The sequence below is a fragment of the Periophthalmus magnuspinnatus genome, chromosome 12 (assembly GCF_009829125.3).
Source record: "Periophthalmus magnuspinnatus isolate fPerMag1 chromosome 12, fPerMag1.2.pri, whole genome shotgun sequence".
In the NCBI taxonomy this organism is placed as follows: domain Eukaryota; kingdom Metazoa; phylum Chordata; class Actinopteri; order Gobiiformes; family Gobiidae; genus Periophthalmus; species Periophthalmus magnuspinnatus.
The window spans coordinates 11065156-11087479 of NC_047137.1; the positions used below are offsets into that span (position 1 = coordinate 11065156).

General features: G+C 38.3%; 1 protein-coding gene across 1 annotated transcript in view; it reads left to right on the top strand.

The window, feature by feature from the left end:
- si:ch211-127i16.2 (probable flavin-containing monoamine oxidase A) overlaps positions 1–21286 on the top strand; it is a 120342-nt gene extending 99056 nt beyond the window's left edge. The window contains exons 13-14 of the mRNA XM_055225653.1: positions 2549–2649; positions 19392–21286. Of these exons, the coding sequence (XP_055081628.1) occupies positions 2549–2649; positions 19392–19728 (438 nt within the window). The 3' untranslated portion in view covers positions 19729–21286. The remainder of the gene's footprint in view (positions 1–2548; positions 2650–19391) is intronic.
- The last annotated feature ends 1038 nt before the right edge of the window (positions 21287–22324 follow it).

Below are 22324 nucleotides of genomic sequence, written 5' to 3' on the forward strand. Positions count from 1 at the left end.
CTGACTCAAAAACAAATATAGGCAGCAGTAGATATTTTGCTACTATAGATTAAAAAAACAAAAAAAACAAATGTAATTGTTTGAGAGGGATATTTAGGCTGCTGTAAACACACAAGCCCTGTGTCCAATAAAACTTGCTATATTATATTATTTTCAATATAAATGTATAGGCTCTTGGGGGCCCTCAGCTGTCCTCGGGGTCCTAAGCAGCTGCTTAATAGACTGCTCATGATTCAGAAGTTTAATTACCTTTTTATAAATACATTTTTTCTTAGGACTTTTTTTTTTTTTTTGCATAAATAGTTTTTTTTTTTTTTTTTTTGCATGAACTCCTGTAGTCTTGTGAATGCAGTTTGTGTTAGATACATAGAGGAGGAGAAAAACTGTCAGTTGTTTTAGTCCTTGTACGAAAAGTAGCTTAGCACTATCCAAGTTTTAGCTTTATGTTTTATTCTATTTTCAACAATATTTGTTTCAATTTGACTACTGTGTCAGTCAAGATGGCACTGGGCTCTTGGACACAATGGTGGAGAAACAAGTACCATCATTGTACACAACACAACACAACATTACCCTTAGTCAGATGAAGCTCATCCATAGACCGTCGAAGGTTCCTCCCCCTCCTGCCTGCACCGCTGATTTAGCAGGGAGCGCGAGCACTTAGCAACTCTGTCAATAAAACCTATTAGTAGCGCTAGTGGGAGAAACCTTGGGGAAAAATGGTGCCTGATTTGTCTGTCATTAATGTTTATAGTTCTATTTACGGACACGGTGCTGAAATAAAAACACCAGGATCATGTAGAGTGGGTTAATATGAACATTTACATAACTAGCACTAACTCTATGTGTCTTTCTTAATAATTCTATTACTATTGTAGCCAGTGGGGCAGACTGACTGAAGTGAGGTTGCGAATCTGCACCATAGGCTCCTCCGCCATCTTGATTAGACTGAAGAAATTTTCCATGTACAATATTACATTTACTGTTTTAATTTCATTCAGTTTCCATCATATCCAGAGTAACTTGCACCAATAATTTTTTATACAACCCGATAAGCTCCCAAGCTCCCATCCTCCACTCTTATAAACCTGCTTTATTAGTAAACAGCCTCAAATACCCGACAAATAGAGGATTAAGTGACTTTTTTCAAATGCCACTGCACCGGGATGTCTTATCGATGGAGAAATTAAATATCAGTATCATGACTCATAGAACATGCTGTTAATTACACCTCATGGGTTTAGTTACCTGTCTGTCATAAGGATGCTCTACATATGTATAATATTTATTGCATCTATTTTAAATCTTGTCTTGTAGTTGCTGTCAGCCAATCACAGCTCGCTACTTTTGCATTTCAACCAATCACCTTTTAACCCAATTCTATTACAGTTAAGGCACTCTCCACTTTTTTCCCCATTCCAAATAGGACAATAAGTATTTAGATCTATGCTATACTGTATTTGGTGACGTTACATTATAATGCAGTGCTTTTTGTTTGGTTAAAGGTCTTACAGCTAATTTTGAACCATGAGTGAGGAACATGTCTCAGAATAAACTGTTAGCTCCACCCACTCTTATTCTAAACTTACTGTAGGACAGAGAACAGACAACTGTTTGGGATAGTCCTAACACAGACACTTTCCACATCCACTCCTCCTATTGGTCAGTCTCTGTCATGCTCTGAGTGAATGATTTAACATATCACAGTGGCTTATGAAGAAGAACCAGAGTTTTGTTCACCGCTTCAAGTCAATATGAACAAAATAAGAGTATATTAAGAATTGTGATTAAATGTATATTGTGATTTTGACTCCAAGAAAATAGTAATAATTTGTATCATATCCCCCACCCTAATGCCAAAGGTCTCCTCCACTCTTCACCGCAGCAGCAAAACCATTAGTCACCTCAGTGTCTCCTCATCCTCTTCACTTTCATAAATGTCTAGTCTTCTACCTTTTGTATTTTACTGAGCTAATGTTAATGAGCGTTGAAATGTAATTGTAATAAAAAATAACTTTCTTGGCTAATTCTAGCTTGTTCACAGACATGTTCATTAATATGTACTGTCAAAATGTTTATGTTAAATGTGCCTGCACTGGAACGCAGCAAAAGCGAAATCAGGTACAGTTCATTTTTTCGTTTGTTAGATTCATGAGATTGTACATGGTCCATCACGAGAAAGAATAAACTTAGCTTGGATCTGTGTGCACCATTTTAATCAATTCAGTGATTAATAATAAAAGACAAAATCAAATCTGTACTGGACAAAAAAGTTGTAGGAGTGAAGACGTTTTGCTGCTCATCCAGACGCTTCTTCAGTTCTGGTCAGATTACTGGTGGATTTTATTTATTTATTTAGTCTTTTTTCATCATTCCTGGATGACTGAGGGATTACACAATCTTTGCTTATTAATATCTTAATCTCCATTACATTACACCTCACTCATTTGTATGTCTGTGTTTATTATGTAGTATAGATTAATAAATACATTAAAAAATATATAATAAGCGTAATAACACATTTTGTTTTTGTTGTTTTGTTTGTCAGGATTGGGCCCAGGAGGAGTACAATGGAGGCTGCCCCGTGAACGTCATGTCCCCTGGTTCACTCACGTACTACCATCCCAGTCTGAGGAGGCCCTGTGGAAGGTAATGCACTCAACGCAGAAAGTTCAGTTTTGTTGGAGTGGTTTGAAGTTTTTAGCTTGTGCATCTGTGTTCTGCCTGGAAATTTCAAAAAAGATATATTTTTTTCTAATACCTTACTTTCCTTAAAAGCATTGTACCTGATTTTTGTCAGAATCACTTAATTTTAAACAGTTTGCAGTGGTTCAAACTTAGTCCTCACTTACATTATGCATTCCGAGCATCCAAATTATTCACTGCAAGTTTATAATCACCTTTCACAACTTTCAGAGACCAGAACGGAGTTTGCCGTGATGGTAATGTTAACAACTAGCAGGCTAACAGCGCACACATCAAGTTTTCCAATTAGATGCTGCTCAAATGCATACAAATAAATACATTAGAAAATCAGGTTAAGGTGCTTTAAAAACCAGGTAGAACAAAGATGGACAAATGCAAAAGTCCTGCTATTTTGTTATTGCAAAGTTCTTTGAAAAACAAATATTGCAACCAAACCTGTACCCTTTTCAAACTTAAAGTGAAGATATTCGTGGTTTATCAGATTCAATTACAACAAGGTATCATGAAACAAACGGAGCATGAAGCTGGCCATGACAACCCGTCTAATAACTGCAGACAAAGAACGGTAGTAAACGTTAAATATATGACTGCATCGATCCAAGCTGAACTTTAAAGATGGAACGCTTCAGCGAAAAGGTTATTGGAAAATGTTCAGCTTGGTGCCATCATAAAGTTGTGACACTTCAGTTAGTTTTAATCTTCTACAATGGAACTACTTCGGACAACTTAGGTCATTTCATTGCAGTTGTGAATCTGTAAACAACTGTGGGTCGATTCTAGCTCTTACCACTGTCCTTAGGCAAGACACTTCGCCCACCTGGCTTAGTATGAATGCAGTGTGTGTGATTGGTGTTGGTTTGCCTCAGGGCAGCTGTGGCTACTGAAGTATCTTATCATGACCGGGTGTGGAGTGAATGAATAATGCAAGGTAAAGTGTCTTTGAGGGTCCAAAAAAGGTCCAAAAAGTAAGTAGTATATTAATATTAAAGTGAAAAGAAGAGAGGGCTTGGAGTATAAATTCTACTTTATCGATCCCTCATGAGAGACACACATTCTCTGTATTTGACCAATCGTTCAACCAGTGCCACTGAGCCAACCTGTCAGGAGCAAATTCTGTACAGTGCTCGGAGACCCATCTTCAGAGCTATGCTAGCTGGAGGATTTTACTTATTATGCATGTTTTGGGTTGATGGGGAAAACTATAGTGCTCAGGTGAATCCCTCCTAGACACGATGAAAACATGCAAACTCCACATGAAAAGCCTGGCTAACTCGGGAATTGAACTTGAAACCTTCTTGCCGTGAGGCGTGAGTGCTAGTTTGCGTACTCAGCCACCCTGTTCCGCACTATGGCATTAAAATAATCTCCATGGAGACAAGGCTGTGCTACCAGGGCAAGTTACAGTTCAGATCTATGGAAAAACGCTATAAAAACATATGTATTTGAACCAAAATGCACGAAAGGATTAAAGGCATGTTGCATAGTATAACATTAAGGAAGGTTTAATGTCGTACTGTGGAATATTTCAGGAAAACACAATAACATCTCTATGGATACAAGTAGTGAACCCTCCAGCTATAATGTTACATGACAAACCTTTATGTCCAAATATGATATCTGTAAATTGAATCAGTCCTGCTCATATTAATACAATTCGCTGGAGGCATTGGCTATTTTTACCAATGAAACCGTTCGCTCCGTCTTGTCGTGTCTACAGATTATTGACCTGGGTAAGTGGAGTGATTATCCTTTTGACTGATTCGTATTCGCTCAGTACTAAAGAAATGGCAGGAGGTCAAGGAGGGCGGCGTTCTCATAGGAAAAAAACCTGCATATAATCCATTCGTGATGTCCTGTTCCGCTGTACGCACCCAGCACAGCCAACCCGGGCTCCGGAGCTATAGAACCTGATTTCCATAATGGCATTAAGTCCGCGGGGAAACCGGGAGGAGGGAAGCTAGCTTATTGCATAACGCGACTTAACTTGGAGCGCTAACACACCCCCATACACGTACAAGCGCTACAGAGAAAATGCACCCCGGAGGACGCCGTGACCTTGGCACGGATACGGCACGCAGAATGAGGTCCTGCTCCGTTCATGGAAAGGTAGTGCTTTTAGAGTAATAGCAGGTGGATGTTCATATGCAGTAGGTAGTACAATGTGAGTTCAATGGTTCAGGGAAATTGTGTTAAGTTTGAAGAGGCAGATGGAAATATGTCAGTACTTTCAACTAAACATTACAGCTTTGTTGACCTTCAATGACACATATTATGCAAAATTGACTTTTTGAGCTTTTAATGTTAACATCGTTCCCGCACCAAAACGTACCCATTGTATTTTGGTTCATTCGCGCTGGTTTGATGAATTCTGTTCAGTAAGTCTGTTCAGAGGATGAATTTTCCCAGGATTGTTACGTCAGTGGTATGTTTCCAGAATACACACTTCTCCAATACTTTATTCACTGGTGGATTAGCCAATCAGGGACACTCATGATCTGTCCCAAAAATAAATACAAGGAAGAAAGAAGATGGGAAAAAAAATATGGTAGACACTGAAAAACATTGCAGTTTTTTGCTAAATCAGGGAGCTTTCAATCTCGAGGTGTAACAAAGGGAGTTGCAACCAGATTGATATCCGTTTGTATAAAAAATACAGAGAGATATCAGTCTGGATTGAAAAGTTACATATTGCTCCATTTGAAACTCTGCTAATCACTTAATTATACACAAAACATTTAAAAGCAGGAGCACAGACATTTCTGATCTTTCTGTGTTTTTTTATACTCAAGCAATTATCCTCTGCGGAAGTCACACATCAGTGCCTGCAAGTTCTCTCATCAAACTTGTGAAACTCAATTTACGGCACAGTAAAGAAGCCCGGGTCAGATGGGGAGGAAACCAGAACAAAAAAAATACTTGAGGAACTATGAATAATTTGACCTCCTGTGGACCTCAGCTTCACCGCACAAACTGTAGACCGTTAACGCCACATCGACGAGAGCGCTGACATTTTTCAAAACAAAAGCAGAGTCTTTGTATTGATTGGGTGAAAACAACAAGGATTAGCGGATTCAAGCCCTAGTGCATAGAGCGTTTCAAGAAAAGTGTGACAATTATATTTTTGACATTTTCACCTTATTAGGTTGAGACTTAGTTTGAAATAAATAAAAAAAAATGTGTTGTTGTGAGGTAGTAGTTCAATATTTGTTTGCTTAAATCAGATAGTGTTTGGCATTAAAGAGCCTGTACACTTTTTTTTTCATGTATTTGAGTAAAATTTGCCCCTCTGCAGATGTATTGTAGATGTAGCTCAAAATAAGTCCACTGTGTGCTGTCTGCATCAAATTATAAACCATTTTATTGTCTGATAATCAAGAAGTGCACATTAGCATGCTAGTTCCTGTTAGTAACTCCTCGCAGTGAATAATAAGGATGCTCAAATTACATAGTGAGGAATAACTTTGGACAAAACATTTAACATGAACAGGTTCTGTTTTTCACATTTTAAAGACAGTAAAATTCAGGTAGACCACAGCATGATGCACAATATGACTTTGCTGGTGGGGAGCCTCCTCCTGCTTGTCTCCATGGAGATGTTATTGCTTTGCCTGCAGGTTCCACAGTTTATTACTCAAAAATACTTTCAAAAACAAAAACAAAAAAAAGCTATATATATATATATATATATATATATATATATATATATATATATATATTTTAGTAAGCAAGCTTACCCTCCCGCAGATCTGATCAGTAACTTGGCCACCTATTTGTCTCCATGTAGTTAGATGAGTAAAATGCCATACTGTAGAACATTCCATGCAAAGCAATATCATCTTCATAGTGACAAATATGTGTTGTATACTCAGGAATATGGCTGAATTAACTTATATTTAACTTGTATAAACTTCTAACCGTTTTTTTTCTTACACAATTTTGAATTAACTCTAAGCAAAACTATTCTAAAGGGCTTCATAATGCATTAAATTAAAAGGTGCTGTATAAAGGTATGCTAAAATATCAATATATCGTATCGTTTAATTTAATGATACAGTATTGATATCATGGGCTGCTGTATGGATATATTTTTTTCTATATTTTACCAAAATTATTCTGTCATAGTACTATTGTTCATACAGTACATTTGACATTTGATTCACTGTTTTGATTATTGAAATAGGTTTCTTTTATATTAACTTTGCTCAGATGGTGGTTTAACAAAGCGATTTATCGCTGTCATGATTTAGTCGATATGTTGTGATCCTTCAGAGCCGTTAAACTGCACATATCGCTGTTTAAATGTAAATGCAGAGCTCATATAAACTGTGGATGAGGAATATTGACCAATAGAACAGTTCGATGTGTGCTTCTAGTTAGCAAAATGCACTAAACACAATGCACTTGGTTATGTTCATCCATCTTTAGTAAGCAGAAGATAAAAGCACCATTAATGTTTATTTTTTGTGAACGTGGGGTTGATCATTAAGGGTCACGAAAGGCCGAATTTGTTACTGAATCATATCGAATCGATCTGAAATATATCGTATCATATTGTATCGAATCGAAAGAGTACTGTATTGAGATATGTATCGTATCACGGCCTATGTATCGAGGTATGTATCGTATCGGCAAAATCTTAATGATACCCGGCCTTAGTGCTGTACCTTTGCTGTCATAAAAAGATGAAAAACTCGTTAATTTCAAATGGTTTACAATGGTCCATAGTTATTCCGCACGTACCTTAGGCGGAGCGGAGTTTGCAGTGACAGTAATGCTAACAACAAGTGGCATTAGCAGAATTATTTTAACCTCAAGAGTGGCTTACCCAATATATCTGTACTGGAGCAAGACAAATTTTGCTCAAACACAGGGAATAAAATGTTACACTGGGCATTTTAAATTGCACCTCTATATTTGCTCTGTGCCTATTGGGACATCTTAAACACCCATGTCCTCGTTTTGCATATCTTCCTCCCATATAAAAACGGACATCTGAAGCACGGCGGGTGTACTCAGGTGTGCCATGTTTGATATGACAAATCCTGCTCCAGAATCCCCAACACTCCGCACACGTCCGACATGACTGGATTATATGTGCCGGTAATACGCACTTCAAACGCAGCCCGGGGACGCCACACAACAGCCCGGCACGGTGGGGGAGATGTGCCGCAGCGATGATCTTTGACTGAGCGCGAGGTCTGTCTCTGCGGGAATCACAGCCGCTAATAGTATGAGAGGAACACACAGAGACAGAGAGAAAGAGAAAGAGGGAGACTTATGCCAGAGCCTGGGCAGTGCCAAGTTTGGCCAGGGTAATGTGGGAAAAGATACCAAGCAAGATAATGCAAATGTGGTTGTTTTTATAGGTGCTGTGTCTAATTATTCTGGTGAGGGGTCCATTGCCTGCTAGTCGCCATGGAGATGTTGTTGCTTTACTTGTAATGTTCGATTAAAGAACAAAACAGGATGGGTTAGACTACTCATTTCACAAAAACATAGTTAACATCATTAGCCAATATTTAAGATCTGACAAAACTACTACTACTTTACTATTTTTTTCATATTTATTTTAATATTGTGATGAATTTACCTTATTACTAGCATGGACAATAAACAGTTCAAGTACTTGGCAGTTATGGGCTGCTTTTGTTCCCAAATAAAACCCTGACACAATGTTGATGTATAAATGGTTTAATAATAGAAATAGCTACGTTAAAGTTCTGTTCAAAACTCTAAAAATGACCATTTTACCACAGACAACAGCAGATTTTAACGCAAATGCTTTAACTGTTGAAAAATGTGACACTGCAAATCAATATGGACATGTGGGCGGAGGTTAGTTGTAGGTGTAGTAAGTTAAGTTTGAGTTACCGGATAACTCAAACATACATGAAGCCATCTAAATTATGAGAGAGCACTGTTAAAACTCCATAAGAGAATGAACCAACACCGCAGTGAGAGCTCCTCAGGACTCCAGTCTGCTGTACATCTCCATCTCAAAGCTACTACCCACTTATTTGAAGATAGTTTGGTACAGATCTTAGCCAAAGAAAAGAAATGGTTTGAGAGGGAAGTTAAAGAAGCAGTTTTTGTTAGGAAAGACATGGACATGGAATGGTGGCGTTAGACATCATCTACCACCTATTTACAACTCCACCCTCAGACCCAGATCAAGAGAAAAAAAACAATAGGGCTAGTCAGTATGCTAATAGGTGTGAGTGCTAATAGGTGTGAGGGCATCCATTTGGAGCCTGAATGATCACGCCAAGTATGACTCAGGCACAGTTAATATTTAGTGTATCTCATTAGACTGAGCCTACAAACAGAAACTATAAATAGATGTAGCTAGGTCCTCCCTTCAGATAGAAATAAGGCACCACCAGTGTCCACCAGCGATCTCACCAGAACAGAAGAACTTCACTTCCTACAACTTTTTGTCCAGTTGACAGATCTGATTTTTTTCTTTTAATGTGGATCATACCTGGACTGAGAGATTACACAGACACCGCTCTTAGAAGTTGATTTTACATAATATGCCACCTTTAAGCTGTACATCTGCATTAACGCCCTCTAAAGCACCTGGTATTTTTGAAGAACATTCTGCCCTGTGTTGTAAGACAAACAGAAATTAGTGTAGCCAAAAGGGATTCTGAATTTTCTCCACTTAAGTAATGAGAAGTGTTTCTTTTAATGGCCTTAGTAAAAGAGGGGGTATTATGCACAATCAACTTTTTAGAGCTTTCTACCATGTTATAGCACTGTTCCCTCATCAGAATGTGCCTGAAGAGGTTTTAGATGTCATCCATGCATGTTTGATTAATCTCATTATCTCTCCTGGGCACTATTCAAACCTTTTTATTGTTAGCAGTATGACCCCATGCATTGTTTACTTATTTTTAATACAACACAGACCTCTTTCCATTGATATATAAAACAACACAGAAAAGCAATGAGACAGGCTGCCAAGTTACACCTTTCACTTTATTTTATTTTACTGTCTGTGGACAAAGTTTCCCACATATTATAAACACATTATGCATTCTAGTGGCTTTGACCTTTTAAACATGCTTTTGGTCACCTTGGAATAAGTATTTAACATTTTCTTAAAATAATAATGCTTTTGGAAAATCCACATCATACACGTTCGTTTATAATCAGGCATTTAGGCATTAGCAACAAGAATGAACAATGGCAAAATGAGCCATGTGTTCGTCGTGGACACAATCTGACCACAGAATGAGTCTGGTAATGGCTTATGTGCTTAAAAACTGCGTAGAAGTCTGTATTTTTACCTGTGACGCAACAATCTGGGAAAAATGCAAACAGACCATTTTTGAGTGCTCCGAGAAGATAAAGTTGCATTAATGGTTTATTGAAACAAGCACTGAATAATCAAAATACAGCTCCAGGTATGTTTTTTTGATGAGGAGACAACAATACAACATAGTCATAAGCACAAAAAAGTAAATTTTGTATAATGCGTGTCCTTTAAGGCCGTCAATTGTCAGGATAAAAAACACTATTTAAGCAAGAACAAGCCATCCATTTTGGTAAAGAATTGCCATGACTTCATCGCATGCCCTTTCAGAGGGACTTCAAAGATGTGCTGCAACAATGAAATCCCAGGAGAGGTTGAATAAGTTGGTACATCGCTCACCGCCTCTCCATTACCACCAGTCACTTTGCATCACCACGAGCTGACAGATTAAACACTACAAGCGCGCGGTGGGACTATTAAGTGAGGACCAGATTGGACAAGGAGGAAGTAATACGTTTGCAGAAGACAAGCAGGCAAATGAGTTTATGTACAGGCGATTGCACACTACAGACATGATGATGTTTTGCAATATCATAGAAGTATTGAAAATCAGCTCAATAGTAAAAGTACTCAAAACTAGATATTTCAGCAGGTAAATAAATAAAAAACAGGATAGAAATGAACCTTTCCTGAATATTTTTAGAAGGATCTTGAGCTGTATTAGAATAAGTATGACCACATAGACTAGTATATGAGGATTACACAGATATAGAAAGAGAAAGTACTACAATTTAATGTTCAAATGGCATTCTATTCTCTAAAGAGTGTTTTTTTTATTGTCATCGTGGTTTCGGAATCGGCATTGAGTATCGAGTCTATTCCTTGTATCGAAATCGAGTTTGAAATTTTACTATCGTGACAACATTATCCTGCAGTAATTAAGTGTCTTGCACTCGTATGAAGGACAGCGACAACCATAGATTAGTTGTCAGGAATTTTATGAAAAGCAAAAAATCATGTGTTCTAAAACTAATTCATTAACACCAAAAATTCCATCCAAAATGCAGACACAATTTATACACAAGGAAGACATTTTTCTGACAGCTGAAACCTGTATTTAACAAACGGGACTATTAAATGAGGACCAGATTGGACAAGCAGGAAGTAATACGTTTGCAGGAGACAAGCAGGTAAATGAGTTTGGAGAGAGGTTGGTGTATCGTTGTGTAAGTAAGGATTAAACAAGGAAGAGTGCCTTACATTGTTTTAACGCACTGATGTGGAGTGAGTCAAAAACACCAAAGCATTAGTTTTTTCTGTTTTAACCATAGACTGTGTCAGATTCTCAAATTTGATGATGTCATACTCCCAGATGGGGGGCGAGAGACAGTTTTTCTTAATTTTTCCTATTTCTTGAATTATTACATTGTACTTTTCCATTAAATATTCAAAAGGTTCATGTACGAATGTTGAACCGGGTCATTTTTATCAGTGACTAGACCCAAAAAGTCCCTGTATTACAACAGAAACCTGCATTTTATCAATATAAATTTTAGCTGTACCCAACAGTATTAAATATTATTTGTCTAAAATGCTGTGATGTCTTTCGAAACCCAGCGATCTCTGCAGTTTGAGAGGACACATTGCAAAATCAAATTTCTTGAGCTTTTAACCATGTTATAACATTGTTCCCTCATCTGAAACATACCTGGAGTTATATTTGGCTTCATTCACACTGGTTTCATTAATTCTGTTAAGAGTTCCTTTGGCTTTGAGCATATTTAAGAAATCCCAGATTTGTGATTTTTACTTAATTAAGGATTTCTGGGTTATGATTAATATCAGTATTAATTAAGAAGTTTCTAAGCCTTATCCGTTCTTTTTCATTATGAATTAAAGGGCCTGTACTAGGGCCAGTGTATTATTTAAAATATGTCGATGTAATTTTGCACAAGATATAAATTTGGCTATGTTATAAACATTGAGCCGCCCTGCTCCTCAGCCTGTTTGTTTCTCTCTTGGCTCCTCCTCTCAGAGCTGCAGCCTCAGTGTCCTCATGTCACAGGCTGCTCCATCTGCATGTCCTGTTGTCAGAATCTGGACTAAAGTGATTCATTGTTCACGAGGGCCAGTAGGAATAGCTTCTTTGAAACATTTTTTTCCCATGTCCGCAGCAGACAGCTTTCTGTTACTCAGCGTTAGTGCAAAATGCACTCAGGAACTGTCCCGAACTAACACCACGCTGTGTCCCCACAAAGAAAAGAGATATGTGGGCTGTAGTTACAGGAGCCACTAATGCATGACAGTGCTGTACATTACACTGTTGTTTCAGTGAATTTTGCTCACTTTCCACCTGTTTTAAAATAAATCCTGTCTCAGAAATACACGAGCACTACATATATAAAACAGTTTGCCACCAAGAAAAGTCTCAAAGTATTCTGATAGAAAATGAAAAGTTGACCAATTAGACTTACTGTAGTAGGTAAATTAAAATAATTATGCCCAGCCCTATTGGGCAATAACTGAGGGCAAGCAAGTTGTTATGCATAATACTGTTAATACTGTACCTTCAAATCAGGCTAGAAATCTAGGGGTAATAATGGACTCAGACTTGAACTTTAACAGCCACATCAAATCAATAACATCTGCAGCTTTTTACCACCTAAAAAACATTGCAAAAATCAAAGGTATACTGTCAAAGCCAGACTTAGAGAGACTTATCCATGCATTTGTCTCCAGTAGGTTAGACTACTGTAACGGCCTGCTCACTGGCCTCTCCAAACGAGCCTTAACACAGCTGCAGTACATCCAGAATGCTGCTGCTCGGGTCCTGACTAGAACCAGGAAGGATGAGCACATAAGTCCTGTGCTCAGGTCTCTGCACTGGCTTCCTGTAGCTCAAAGAATAGACTTTAAAGCAGCTCTGCTTGTGTATAAGTCTCTCCATGGCCTAAGTCCAAAGTATATCTCCCACATGTTAGTGCCATATGAACCATCTCGCAATTTGAGGACTTCAGGGATCGGCCTCCTGCTGGTACCCAGAGTCAGGACTAAACATGGGGAATCAGCGTTTAAATTTTATGCAGCTAAAACTTGGAACAGTCTTCCTGAAGATGTGAGACAGGCCTCTACTTTAACAATGTTTAAATCCAGACTCAAAACAGTTCTGTTTAGCTGTGCATATGACTGACAGGTTTTTATTCTGCACTCTTCTCTTTTAATGTTGATTTTATGATGATTATTTGTGATTATTTATGTTTGATTTGTGTGATTTTAATGTCTTTCTTATTCTGTAAAGCACTTTGAATTACCTTGTGTATGAATTGTGCTATACAAATAAACTTGCCTTGCCTTGCCTTACTGTTGGATTTTAATCAAGAACAGGCATCACCAATACAAGTCTGACATCATTTATTTATTTATTTATCTTCAGTGTATAGGGAAAGGTTGTATTTCAAAAAAGTTTTCAAAATATTGATCATATATTTAGAGCTGGTAAATGATATTGAGCTGTGTGTCCACATCACCCAGCCCGAGCCTGTACTTGTATTTGAGCAAAATTATACTAGATATATCGTATATATGCAGCAGAGGTCAGAATTAGTCTGCTGTGTACTGTCAACATCAAATTATCAAGTGTTTTACTTTCCAAGATGCAGAAAGTGCGTGGTTAGCATGCTATTTGTTGATAGCTTAGACTGGAGACTACTGGACTTGAGTTTGCACTTACGGTACAACTGTAAACTCCAGTCTTGTCTCTAAAAGTTGTGAAAAGTGCTTATAAACTTAATGCAGTAAATAATTAGGATGCTCAGAATGCACGAGGTGAGTGAGGAATAACTTTGGATCACTTGAAGTATTTGTTATTGCATTGCTAAGGCTAATTAAAATGCAGTTATTATGAAGTGTTCCATACAAGATGGCTTAAATGTCCAGCCTAAGAGCAAAATGTGCTAAAGCTGGTGATTTTCCATACACATTCTCTTTTGTTTAAACCCAAACAACCAACTTCTGACCATTTACCATTTCATTTACATATAAAGTACTCACTGAGATTGTCTGATAATAACTTGGATCTAACAATGGTTTCTTTATGGAGCACTCCAGTTGGTGCACGCAGGTGGTCCCATCACTAACAATGAGGTATTATGATTTCACAAAGGACAAAATTGCAAAACCAAGCATATACGAGCCAATACTGGATATCAGTTCAATAGGAGATTGCCATTTTGCATAAAAGTTTCTAAAAATGCAGCAGTGAAGTCAACTCAATGGCCTGAAATGTGTGTTAGAAGTATACAGTACCATTAGGCAAAACAGAGAGGCGCTATTTTGCTTTTTGCTATACAGAAGGTTATTGCCGCTGTTCAGAAAAAAGTGACATTGTTCCACCTGCTAGTTTAAAATGTGCATATGGCAAGTTTTGTTATCGTTTCTAACTTTGTGTGGTGGGATAATATCTGTAGTAAATGACTGGAAATGGAAGTCAACTGGATGAAAGTTGAAAAGAAGAACAAAAACACAGGACGTAGCAAGGCACATCACGATAAACGGTTTCAAAGTACGACGGGTTGCTGCTGAAATGACCGCGCCATTTTGCCACTGACACAATAACCCCAAAAAAAGACAAATCTATAAGTTCCGTATTGTTAATGAACATGAGCTGCAGTAAATAAATGAAAGAACACATGAAATGCAAACCTTTTTACAGAGGGGATTATGTTATTGTGTTATTTCCAGGTGAATGTTTACGACGTTAGGAGAGCAAACTGACCCCAAAACGACAAATTGAGTTTCGCCTGTAGTGTATAGCCGCGACAGGGGGACACATTTAGTATGGTGGATTACTAAAACAAGCAAAAAAAAAAAAAAAGAAACATAAAAGATGGTTACAAGCATAATTAAAGCCGCAAGTGGCATCGAACGGCCCTCGTGTGCTGTACTTGTGCTAAAAGATATTGCGCTAAAATGGAATAATATAGGTTTTTGAGGCATCGCCATGGCAACAGCGTGCCAAATACACTTCTACATACTTTAGATAACCCTAATTTTGAGATATGCCATGGAGCTTGCTGTTTATGTTGCAACGTCAGATCGCAAAGCTAAAATCCCTCCACACATACAGTAAGTACAAATCAATGCAGATTTATCTAGATGACTCTGGGAGGTTTCTGAAAATGGTGACAGCACTGCCTTCTCATTTTCTACAAAACCAAAATGAAAGACACATTATCTCTAATTACATCCCGCTTTTCCTGTAGCCATTTGAACCCACTGTAGCATATTGAGCTTACCCAGAATCCCCTGCAGCTCCCTCGGCCTGGAGCTTGTGTTACGTAGCGCCATTGCAAACACACTGACCACACACCACAAGCAGTGCAAGTAAGTACACATACGCACAAGGGCCTTCGGTGCGGGGCCTAGGGATGTGGTGGAGGAGATGCTGGGGGCCCCACTGTGCAATCAGAGTTTAGGGGCCATGGGAGATTATAATCAGCTTCGGTTTACACTCTGTTGTGGGGACCGGGGCCGTGCTGTGCCAAGGACTGTGTGGTGTGTGCCATATTGGTCTGGTATACAAAACACTCCAGTTCTGTACTTTCTCTGCAGACAAAAACAGCCATGGAGTTTTGGTTCTTGGTTTCCATCTTGCTGCCTTTCTTTTACAGGATTGTCATAGAAAAGTGAGTGCACGGTGAGTTGGAAGATTTTTGTTGGGGTGACAGTGGCTGGAATGGGAAATGTGAATGAGGTGCGTTGCCCAAAGACAGCAGTAACAGTAGTAAGCACTCTATGGAATTTATTTTGATTTATTCCTATAGATCTTCTGATAAAATGTAATATTAAAAGGAACCTTGATTATTGTATTTTCCTGTTTTATGTTTTTTGCTATTATTTTTTCACAAATCTCTTTTATTTCCAATTGTGGAATAAATAGATAGAAAAAAAAAAGAAAGCAGTATGAAATAAGGGTGAAGAGTGAGCAAAGGCATATAAAAAAAAAAGAACAGCTGAAAATTGCGAGGCCTCCGCAGATCCTAGCGTGTGTTGCTGCATTGCATTTATATTGTATTTTAAGTGTCATTTATTTCACTTTCCGATGGTGTTTTAGTCCTGATTCATATGTGGTTTATATCTGGTTTAGTCCTGGTTTGAGTTTAGATCAGGTTTAGACCTGGTTTATACCTAGCGTAGACCTGTTTTAGTCCTATTTTAGTCCTATTTTAGTCCTATTTTAGTATTGGTTTAGACCTGGTTTAGACCCAGTTTAGACCTGGTTTTAGATTTGGTTTAGACCTGCTTTATATCTGGTTTTGTGCTCTGTGATAAGGGAGACCTGGGAGCATTACTCAGCCCTCACATACTCTTATTAAGACATTGCTAACTTTAATATTTTTACAAAACTTAAAGAAGACATATTGCCCTTGTATCTGCTACATAGTTATAATCTATGACACCTGTGGATCATAGTGCTATATTTTGGACAACATTGACCATCACTGTGCTATTGTGGTCACAGCCAGATCCCAGCCTAGAAAAGCTGCCCTCACAAGTCCACGCGGTAACTAACAATGTCTGTAGGTGTCTGTGTAATCCCTCAGTCGTCCAGGTCTGATCCATAGGTAAAAGGAGTTATGATGGACACCCAATAACATAATCCCCTCCGGTCAGAATAGATTCCCAACTGAATCCAGAGCACCGTGGCACCTCCACAGACACCGTCACAGTGCTCAGTGTGCTGTTTGAGCTTCTCTTGTTAGTTTTAATACTTTAGAAATCAAGGGACCACTGTGCTGTAGTTTCGCAGTGTGCTGTCTGAGCCCAGGGACAGCTTCAACACGGACCAAACACACATTGTGACAAACGCAGTGGATTTGTGCAGTTAATGGGGTAATCTAGAGCCCCCTCTGTCTTCTGCCTGTGTGCTGTAGTATAAGTATATTTTAGTTTACAGTTTAGTCGTACGTTTGCTCTTATATTCAGTGAGTAATCCACAGACCCAGCGCAGTGTTAACTAGCATTCAGTCTGTGGCCCCGGTGCGGTTAATAACCTGCAGCCGTGCTATATGAAATGTGATCTGACTCATCAGACTTTTAGTGGCTGACAAACTGATTCCAAGACAAGTCCAAGTCCAAGACAAGTCCAATCGATTGGTTAATAATTGGAATTTGAATAGAAAATAAGTGTTGTTTTTGTAAGTTTTGATTTTAAACTGTTACATAATTCTGAAATGTATTTTAAAGTGTACATATAAAGTTTTTGGTCAAGCCAAAAACCAACCGTGATAGGTATCAACATAAATTGCATAACTTTTGATGCCTCACTTGTCTAGATTTTGAGACTTGTCAGGGATTGCTGGTGAAGTGGGGAGCGTGGCCATAATATTTTTTTGTTTTGTTGAATGTGTGAACTGAATTTCATGGCTCTACGAAAAAAGTTGACATTCCTTTTGACTGTTTCGACTTTTGTACGTGGCGCTGTTATGCCAATTTTTATGCCCAGTTATGCAACATATAAAAAAATTAATTTTTACGCAGACCTGAATTTTGGGCAAAATCCTACGCCCTGTAGGGGCTTGGGCCTAATAATATTTTTAGCAAAAACAATATACCTGTTAGCATTACAATGACATATTAAAAATGCAAGCGGCACCAAATGGCCTGGCTTCGCACTCAGCCAACCCAGCACTCCCTATGGGTGGCGCTAACGTACCGCTCGTCTCTGTTTTGTACTGGTCACTAAACAAGCTTTTTCTTGGGCTGTATTCCATTATTGTGATGCAAAACAACCAATAGCCCTCTTCCCCGTCTTGGTTTTGTTACAGCTAGTACTTAGGCTTATACAGTCATGTGATCTGTTATTAAATGTTCCGGTATCAATGATTAACAAGCAGGTGAGGTATTCTGGCAGTTTTTGAAGTAGTCTCTTATAGATGCATTTCACACAGTACTATTCTCTTCTAACAGACAGTGATGGCCAAACCACTTTTCTATAAAGAGTACAGTGAAGGGTTTCAAATCCATCACCTCTAATAAATCGAAGGGCAGAGTGAAATGATAGATCCAATGCTTTCAAAGCAGAGACTGAAGCCTGCATGTACACCATATCCCCATAATCATCATTTATGATTACATCAAACTTGTATTTATGCGTCTTCCCTTTGAGCTCTCCATGTGGGTTTATTCAAGTCATCGCCTCCTGCTGATGTCTGTTCAGACTCCAACAATTAGCTTTGGAAATAATAACATAAATAAATAAATACAATTTTGACTTAAAAGATTTGATTAGGGAAATGGACAATCCGCTCTTCTTGATGCATCTTTTCAAAGGATAGATCTTTATAACATGTGATTAAACTAAAGTGGAGTACAGCTAAAAGATTTTGAGAAAACAGCCCTTACTTGGTGAGGACATCATGATCTGTTTTTCTTTTCCGGTCAGACCTGCTTCAAGGCAAAACCATCAATTATGTTTTATAAAACCTGTCCTTTAATAGAATTTCAAATATTCTGAGTATACAAATAATAATTAAAAGGGTTTTCTTGTATTATTTGTTATTGAAAGGGGCTGAAAAACAGAACTAGTTCATTTTAATCAGTTTGCATTGGTCCAAAGTTATTCCTCACTTACCTTATCTGAGCATCCTAATTATTCACCACAATGAGTTTATATGGGCTTTTCATAACTCTTAGAGGCCAGAGTGGTATGATAACAACAACTAGCTTGGTAACCGTACACGTCCTGATTGTCGAACATTGAAACAATTTATAATAAGGTGCAGACCGTACACAACAGACTTATTTTGACCTCCTCAGCTGAGCAAAAGAAAAAAATAACAACAATAATAATAAAAATTAGTACAGGCCCTTTAATTATTAAACTATGATTACTTTGTACCACAGGCTACTTTAATTATTATTACTTTCCATATATTCTATTCAAAATATATTCTAAATATTGTGCTATATTTCACTCTTATAACGTTGTCCTGGCTGCAACACATTTTTGTACATTTAGTGGAGTTCTTTTTCTTTTTTTTTCTCGCAAGAATCATAAGTAAGTATAAGTACTGCTGGAAGAAGATAGGTGAAGATGGATATTGTCTGAGCACTGAAAAGCAATGCGGGGCAGACTGACAGAAACGTGGCTGCCAATCTGCGCCATTTGCCCCACTGACCACCACAAACACTCACATACACACACTACATTCATACTAGGCCATGTGGATGAAGTGCAATTTTCACAACGACAGAACATAGCCCAAGAGGAAATCGATTCCCTGACCTTCGAGTCGGGAGACCACTGCTGTAACCACTGTCTCTGTCGCAGCAAGTAACTTAACTCTAACGCTAACTCAAATAAACTACCATAGGATGTTCAAAAAGACCTTTAAACCTAAAATACCTCTGCGTGTCTGACCTGCAGGATCCACTGGGCTGGCACGGAAACCGCAACCCGTTGGTGCGGCTACATGAGCGGGGCTGTGCAGGCCGGAGACAGGGCGGCTCTGGAAGTCCTCTACGAACTCTGCCCCTCCACCTTGAACGAGGACGAGAGGGAGGAAGCGAGGAAGAGCTACGCCGCCAAGGACCTCCCGCAACCGGCCCCCCCACCCGGAGCCACACTTCTGAGGACCGGGGTGGTGGCGGTGGCTGCGGCATTGGCTCTAAGTGGTGCTGTCCTTCTCATGCAATGTCCCGAAACTCAGGCCAAAGTCAAACTCCACTTTACGAACGTGTTCTCCGCACTTGGGAGCTGGTGAGAGGGCAGAGAAGGAGAGTTCTATCGTTGTAGAATGATTATCTCTTATCTCTGAACTAATGATTTTCAGCGCCAAACTTTTATCAGTTATGTTATGGCTGTATTGACCTGATTTTAATTACACGTATATACTTTTGGTTTGTTTTAGTCTACTTTTAATCAATGTAAATTTCATGCTAATTTAATCGACTATATCCATAATCGTTTCAGTTATCGTTTTTTGGACATTAAAAGCCCTGTACCTGATTTTTCCCATGTATTTGACAAAAATGTGTTGGCTTGCTAGTTGTTGTTAGCATTACCATGATGGCAAAGCTCAATCTGGCCTCTGAAAGTTATAAAATCATCACAGTGAATTCACTAGCAAGGACCACAACCTCAATTGCATGCGAAACATTTATTGGAAGAACACAAATATACACAATATAGCAGTGTTGGGGCTTTTATGGACCTCGTATCTCTTGGAATCTGAAATATAGGCGGAGAATGATGTGCACGAAGGACAGAAATGTGTGTAGCTGTAGGTTTAAACAGCACAGCAGCAGAGGAGGTGTGGTTCCTGCTACCAAACTTAAGATAACACGGTAATCTTCAATAATAATTAGGATTCTCGGAAGGTATAAAGTGAGGAACAACTTTAGACCACAGCAAACCATTTGAAATTAACTAGTTCTGTCAGTATAGAACAGGTACAATGCCTTTAAGCGCTTTTGTTTTCTATACATTGGTTGCTTTTGCCTTCCTGCTTGTGTTGCTGGAACTAGCTTTTGGTTCACCAGCTAAAAAAAAAAACAAAAAAACATGCTAATATAGTGCCGCACTCCTTATGTATTTGCACCTTTTCAGCAGATAGCCCGAAAGAGTAAATAATGTAATATTTGACCATTTTTTTCATGATGTAAGCAAAAGTTTGTCGCAGCTTTGGCACGAATAATTTGCCAAAAATAGAATCAGCAAAGAATGTTTTTAAGCCATGTAAAAATCCTTCAAAACACATGTAACTATCAATATAACACAACCAATAACAACCTTTTATGAGACTTTTTGTTCACAGGCAAAAGAATAAATCTAATTCTGCCGAGGTATGAGCTCTTTGACGTCGGAGTCTGTGAAGGCTCTCAGTCATGCAGGCAAAATGAGTAACAACAAAAGGTTTGAAACTCCAAAGTAGAAATCTGAATCTTTTATGGGGTGAAAAGGGAACTGACAAAGCCTGTTAGAAATGGGTGAAACGCAAATCCAACCTTCTTTACTGTGGATGTTGCTTTTTGGAGAATGGTATAAATGAGTTGTTTTCGATGTGTCTGTCTGTGGGCGGCAGAATCTGCAGTACTTTCTCAATAAATGTAACAAATTCTTAAAGGACACGTTATGCATAAATTACTTTTTGAGCTTTTAACCCGGTTATATTGTTACCCCTCATCAAAAACATACCTGCAGTTGTACTTTTGCTTTATTCATGCTTGTTTCATTAATCTTTTATATAAAAATCTCAAAAATCTAAAATATTGTTTGAATTTTTCCCAGATTGTTGCGTCACAGGTAAAAATCCAGACACCTCCTGCACAGTTTTTAAGTTGTTTTAAGTTGTTTCATTAATCCAATAAACCAAAATCGTCTCAATTGTCTGCTGTTTGAATTTTGCCCAGATTGTTGCGTCACAGGTAAAAATCCAAACACCTCCTGCACAATTTTTAAGCTCATAAACCACCTCCAGACCCATATTGTGACCAAACTGTGCTCACAACGAATGCATAGCTCTTTTAGCATAGCATTCACGGATAAGAGCTTCATTTGTTTATTTTCTCATAGTTAATTCCTATTGCTAACAGCAGAAGGAGCTTGTATGCCTAAATACGTCATTGTATTTTATAAAATGTCATTTCCAGATATAGATATTGTATAATTTCAAGTTAGAAAATGTGAAATATGGCCTTTCAGAAAGTTTTTTTTTGCTGTGAATGAATGACTTTTTTCCATTTACTTACTTTACTTTCTGCATGGCAATATCTCTTTTTCCCAGTAAATCTCTGATGAATTATTTTCGGGCTCTTAACACATCAAAGCTTATGGGGTGTCTTCACTTAGCACAACCTGTTCCGAATAAAACCAGGTCACATTCTACATATAGCCACAGACTGGACTCAAGCCAACCACATTTTTCATTCTACCAATCAATGGCATCTAAGTGGCAGTAAGGAGCTCATGTGATCATCTATGCCTCCCATTCCATTTTCAGACATATTTCTCATCGCTGACCTCGTTTGAAAGGAGGGTTAAAATGATGGGGGGGTGCTATAATGGGGACTGACGTGTGTGGACTAGCGTACCATCTGCCATGTCTCCTGTCTCTGAGGATACATGCATTGCCCCACACTGTCAAATTAGAATTAAAAACATCCTGGAAGAAGAATTTTCTGCTGTGTTTAATATTTATTTGGAATATTCGTTTGGTTTTAGTAGCGAGACATTTTAATTTCCATCTGTTTTACAAGAATTCTAATTTCAGTATGTCTTTCTAGGTATATAAAGCGCTTTTATTTTATATACAGTTTTATATACAAAACCCACAATGTCGATGAAACGTTCTGCACCGA